Source organism: Leuresthes tenuis, unplaced genomic scaffold, assembly GCF_036924035.1.
Source record: "Leuresthes tenuis unplaced genomic scaffold, fLeuTen1.0.hap1 SCAF_19, whole genome shotgun sequence".
Taxonomy (NCBI): Eukaryota; Metazoa; Chordata; class Actinopteri; order Atheriniformes; family Atherinopsidae; genus Leuresthes; species Leuresthes tenuis.
In genome coordinates this window covers 5,035,426-5,041,425 of record NW_027325373.1, presented here as the reverse complement: position 1 = coordinate 5,041,425, position 6,000 = coordinate 5,035,426, and the positions used below count along the sequence as shown (strand labels likewise).

Genomic DNA, 6,000 nt, shown 5'->3' with positions numbered 1-6,000 from the left:
GTTACAGCCCCAAGCAATTGTCAGATGGAATTATCTCCTTTCTCTCATAAAGGATTGTCCAGTGTATCCGGTGCTAAACGAGATCATTAAGGAAGCACTGGAGCTCCTTTAGTATGTAGAGAATTTGAACAGCTCTTATCTTGGCTGCTACGCAGATACTTCCAGGTCATTTCACTCGGTTAGGACGGTCCTTAAGCAATCAACTATTTGACCAGACCCAGTATGTACTGAGTGATGAACAGAGTAAACACAGGTGAGGAGTAATCACCTGATTGAAATCAGATGGGAACCAAAAGTAACTGGGAAGGGTAACATAAGAATGGTTAAAAAAAAAAAAAACAGGAAGTGGAAACATAAACATAAATTTGTACGGGCTGCATGGTAGTGCGGTGGTTAGCGCAGCCTGGCTGAGACCCTTCTGTGTGCATGCTCTCTCCAGGTACTACAGCTTCCTCCCATCATCAAAAAACATGCATGTTAGGTTAATTGGAGTCTCTAAATTGTGTGGTTCTGTAATGGACTGGTAGCCCGTCAAGCGTGTACCCTGTGTTTGGTTTCTGCATGTGACAAAGTGTTGCTCAGGATCCTCAGCTCCTGTGTCGTTTTCATGCTGTCGTTTCTGTGGTCGCCACGGTCACATGACAAACTGCTTGAAAAGGCTGTGCCATAATTAAGTTCAACAAAGGCAGCAGCACCCACCAGGGCAGCAGCAGCAGCCGCTCCACCTCCCTGTACTGCTGCTGCCAAGCTCACCAAATATGGCTGCAGTTGTGTGTACACTGCAAACTGTGCAGCTGCAACTGCTCACTGTGTGTTTGACCCTGCCTTTGAGTGTTGCTTTCCAGGACAGGTGTTAAAACTTTCCTCTTTAGATGGTCAAACAACACAGAGGCCTGTTTGATAAAAGCATAGCAAAGGCTTGAGTACAAACTGTGAATAGCCACACTGCTACAACTAAGCTGGCAGTGTTCTTCCAGTCACTCCTCCAGTTACTTAAAGTTCATCATGGAACACTTTTACACATCTCTAAAGTGGTTCGGTAACTGCCGGTTACCGAACTGCAGGTGTAGTTAATTTCAGGTGTAGTTAATTTCTCTCAGAAAGCTTCCAAAATCCCACAGAAGTCAAACAAAAATGTAAGACATTGTTTCCTTTTTCCTTTTTTTATTTTTTGAAATCCTTGTTTGTTTCTCTTTTTTTTTACATCACCATCCAAGGGATTTGACACTTTTCCCATAACAAGCAAGCATCCCAGAAACCCTACAGCCACCAAGACAAACACCATCACACAGTTTCACTTTCACAAAGGCGGGGAAAGCTTACAGAGGGTCGACTATAAGGGGCTCAGGGGAAAGACGGTGTTCAACAGCATCGGCAACCTCAGAACGGAAGGAAGTTCCTCTCAGTCTGCAGCACGTTGTGTACATACATATCACTCATATATCATTAGCATAATATGGCATAGAAAAAGCATCCAAGCTGAGAGCATCAAAGGAGCATAAGTGTGTGTGTATGTGTGTGTAGACAGAGGAGGCATGGGACACAGCAAAGATGCCAGTGCTGACGGATGTTTTTTTTTAGTATCAAAGTCAATTCTTTGGGTGCAGGCGATGCATCATAGCAACGGTTTCTAAAACGGTCTTTTTCAAGGTGTAGTCGAGTCTGGATTCCACCCAAGTCAGCGCAGGATTATGCAGAGATGTTGCTGCACAGTAACAGAATAATTGGAAAAATATGCGTGTCCGCACAAAGCTGTACTAATAGCACCAGGTCAGGGCGGGTTGCTAATGGCACCCTCCAGTTTGACAAAGCGTTGCCATGACAAATAAAGAAGCAGCACCGAGTGAGAGTGGAGGGGTCTGTCCCCACGGCAACAGCCAGAAACAACCAAAGATCCAAGCAGGGAGGGAGTTAGAGAAAGGAAGGAAAGAGTGAAAGGAATGGTTGCTGCCAATTTGTGTTAGTGGAGCTGGACTTTATGCTAGTCTAGGCTGCCACCAAATTGATTTTCTTTTTGCAGTAACAGTTTATTGTGTCTTTAAAGGAGGCAAATTGATGTTAACTTGGATGATAAAAAAAAAAGGAAAAGTGAGATAAACGCTGGTAATTTCAACAGAAAGTTCTAGACAAAGAAAAAAAACATGCTGTGTGTAATTTGCTACAAAGGTTAAGTTCTGATTTGCAATTCCTATCTCGTGCCATCTTTGAATGCCTTAGGGACGTGCACTGGCTACGATCCTTGTCCCTTGGATTCTTTGAATACATGTATCAGTTGTAAAAGTGATGGACTTTGCCTGAAAGAACAGAGGCTGAAAGCACAAACATAAAGAGGCGGTGTACATTTGGTCATCAACTTTATGTAGGAGTGAATAAGTCTGGCTTTGAGAATGAAAGCCAAGTGGCAACATTAAAATGAGTCAACTTGCTGAATTTAAGCCCAGCCAGAAGCCTTTTCTAGTCTTAATTAAAGAAATGGCTCCTGGTTACATGTATGCCAGAGTGAGTTTACTGCTCTGTGTTGACTTATAGGGAAGGAAAAAGGCTGCAGAAAGGTGGTCAGGACCTTTTCAATATAAGCAGGAGCACTGCAAATCTGTTTAATGATAGCTTAGTGAAAACCAGATGCTTAAAAAAAAAAAGAGAGAGAACATTTGAACAGATTGCCCAGCGTGATGTAGCATCCACAACCAGGAGCCTGCAGTGCGTGTCCCATCCCTCACACATCAACACTGTACACTAGTCAGAAGTACAATAGCTCATGTCTACTTTCAAGCATAAATCAATAGTGCTCAGCCCGTAGGCACCTAGTTACAGAATAACACTAAAAAGCAGTTGGACAACAAGGTAAAAACTCTAAAACATTAGAACATTTCAAGATAACAAGCATTTTTCGTCTTTACAGGGGCTCTATCGGCACAATAGGCCCTACGAAAGCGCAAAGTCTGGCACCTTTGAATCGGTTAATCCTGGCTATTTTACATTTTTTATCTTACATCCTTCACTTACCTCAAAAAGAATAACAAAACAAGAATTATAAGATCAGACTATCAGTACAACTTCTGTGGGTTCAGGCACATAAAGAGTAGAAAGGAAAGAGGGACTTTGATGAGTATAAAAGTCACATTTGGAGGAGGAGAAACATTCTGTATGTAAATGCACTGGTTGGTGACGGACAGCTTTCAGATGTTTCTGCAGCTGTCAATCAAGAAATGTGGACTTTGTGATTCATAGGAACGCAAACAACGTGGAAAATGAGCATCTGCGTAGTGAATGGCACCTTTCCCGCACTTGTAAAATCTCTCTTAGTTAAGTTGACTCTCTGAGTTAAGAGACAGTAAGGCAAGGAAAGGCTAAGTTTGAAGTGACAGAGTAAAACTTCCTCTTACCTCTACAACTCTTTTCCACATATTCTTTATATTAAAGTTTCATTGTGTAGGATTTAGAGAGATCTTTTGACCAAAGTTCCATATTGTATTCCAAATTATGGTTTCGTTTGTGTAGAATTGTTTAAAAATATGACTTTAATGTGAGGCCTTTATATCTCAGAAGGTACAGGTCCTCCCTCAGGGTGTCCCCCATATTTGTACAATCATGTTTCCATGGCAGCCACATAAATAACATAACATAACAAACCCTGGTTCTGGTGATGGAGTTTCACAATTTCTTTTGCCATTTGAGCCCCAGGATAATCTCACGCACCCTCTTGTAAATTCAGAGTGGTGCAGGGTTATTGTATTGGTTGCAATCTGCAACTTCACCAATAGATGTCACTAGATCCTACACTTTGTTTCTTTAATCATGACCTAAATCTCGTTTTATGACGTGCCAAAGCTCGCTCTGCTTCACAATATTCTCCAGCCGACTCATAACGTGTCTACCTTAGCAAAGCCACAGGTGGGAAAACATGAGAGCCACGGCAATGACAGTTAAAAGTGAAAATAAGAGACTGCTGTATTTAATTATGTCAAATCTTAAGGCAGCCCTCAGAGCAAACCATCAATTAAAATCACAGGTAGTCAGATAGTCAACAGCTTGAAGATTCTTAACATGGCTGCAAGACCGTAAGACTTCAATTTCAAGCTTGTGTTTGGCTTATTGAACAAAGGAAAGAAAAAGAAAACACAACAGTACTGGCTTTGTACCCATGCTCCATTTCAGCTACTTCCAAAATGAAATGAATGAATGGAAATACAATGAACATCCTGCATGAAATTGATCTTCTCTCCTTAACTGTGTTAATTCAGTTTTGTTTTCAACTGACCTCAATGAAAACAACACAGCAAAGCAAGCATCAGAAGGACACATGGCAGGGAGCAAATACAGTATAAAAAGAAACACAACAAAATAACAAAAGTGCTCAAATAAGCAGTGTTACATTTTTTTCTCTTTATCCTATCATATGAGGCAGATTTTTTTTCTTGTTTCTTACTGTGTCCACTAGGATCAGGTTAAGGGGATGAGGAGAGTGGGTTTGTGGGAGGGAGGAAAAAAAGGAGACAGAGGAGGAGGTGTTAGATCAAGGCTGGGTGGCCCGCTCAGGTGCCGTGTAGGGTTTGGCTTCAGGTGTAGTAACGTCGCTTCTTGACTTGCACAGCTCCTGAAGGCCATCCTTCCACAAATCTGTATTTCCTCCTCTGCAGCAGGGGACGGAGCTCTAACCCAGGCTGGTGATGTTAGCCCTGCCGCCTGGAGGCGCCACGATGCGCTGGGTATTCCGGCGAGGAATATTGTCATCTACTTGAGCACCTTCACGATCAAAGGAAAAAAACATGAGTTTATTTCATTATATGTCTGTCTTGTTTTCTTTTCAAACCAGAAAGTGGGAATGTTAAATTCTGGAAGTTAACCTGCATTTAACACCTGAGCATGAATGTACAGTGATTAATATACACCTGCTGTATAATTCATCTTTTGACTTATACATCAAAAGATTTAATTAAGTTGTTGTGGATATCACCTGTTTATGAAATTCTGAAATCCATATTTGAAGTTTTCAATCAATGCAATGAAGGCTACAAAATATTTTCTATCAGCGGTTGTTAGAACCAGAAAAAGGGGTTTAACTGAACAAAAACAAAGTCTAAATGAAAGTTGAAAGAAATGCAGTGACAGACAAGAATGATTCAGTGAAACCCAACATGCCGTGTCAGTTAAGCTAATGAAGCTTATCAATACACTAAAATCAATCACCAGCTAAAAGACACTTAGCTAACTGTAGGCTAAGCTTAGCTAACTCCTCAGAAAGTTTTTTTGCAGACCTCACTTAAGCTTAATGTCTGCAATGTACTTTAATTCTGTATTAAGAAAATTTGAAGATTTGCTTCAAAACAAAACATGTAAAAAGATTGAAAACAGTTGTGGTGTTAAACTGTTAACCTTCTTTCCCCAGTGTTTTGTGTTTAGCATTGTTTTGGTGAGTCAGAAATCCAGGCTTGAATTGTATTCAAAACGTGGTGCTCCTGACTATCGTGTTCTAAATACTTAAGGCATTACCATCTGATTAGCTATCTGTAGCACCTAGCTAAACATTCAACAATTAGCTATCTAATTATGCTGGCTCTGTCACACATATCAATCTTCCTTAGATGCCTGAATTTGCAGAGCAACTTGGGCTCCTTATTTAACTGCCCAGGAATGATGACTTTAAAAAGAATTGGTATTATTAAGAGAAAATCTGCTTTGTGGATGTGGAGTCACTGGAGTTTAGCTTAGTGCACTGATTTTTTTAGAGCCACAGTGGTGGTGAGCGGAGCATTACCACAAATTCCCGCCCTTGCGGTGTTTATGTAGTGACTGTAGGGATCTACCAATAAACTACTGAACAAAACCAAAGCTGATAAAGATTAAAGCTAGTGTCCAATTACATTGATGTCAACCAATTTCTAAATAATTTCAGATATACCTCTCTAAACTGTTACTTGATTTATTTAGTAAAGAATTATATTTTTTATAAATCCTTCCTTTGATCTGTGTGCATACATCAAATTTCTTAAAGAAACT

General features: G+C 40.6%; 1 protein-coding gene across 3 annotated transcripts in view; it reads right to left on the bottom strand.

Moving 5' to 3' along the window:
• Window positions 1-1,180: 1,180 nt before the first annotated feature.
• Window positions 1,181-6,000, bottom strand: part of dpysl2b (dihydropyrimidinase like 2b) — a 29,653-nt gene continuing 24,833 nt past the window's right edge. For all 3 annotated transcript variants that reach the window (XM_072371305.1, XM_072371306.1, XM_072371307.1), the window contains one exon: window positions 1,181-4,746. In XM_072371305.1, coding sequence (XP_072227406.1) covers window positions 4,655-4,746 — 92 coding nt within the window. In that variant the 3' untranslated portion in view covers window positions 1,181-4,654. The remainder of the gene's footprint in view (window positions 4,747-6,000) is intronic.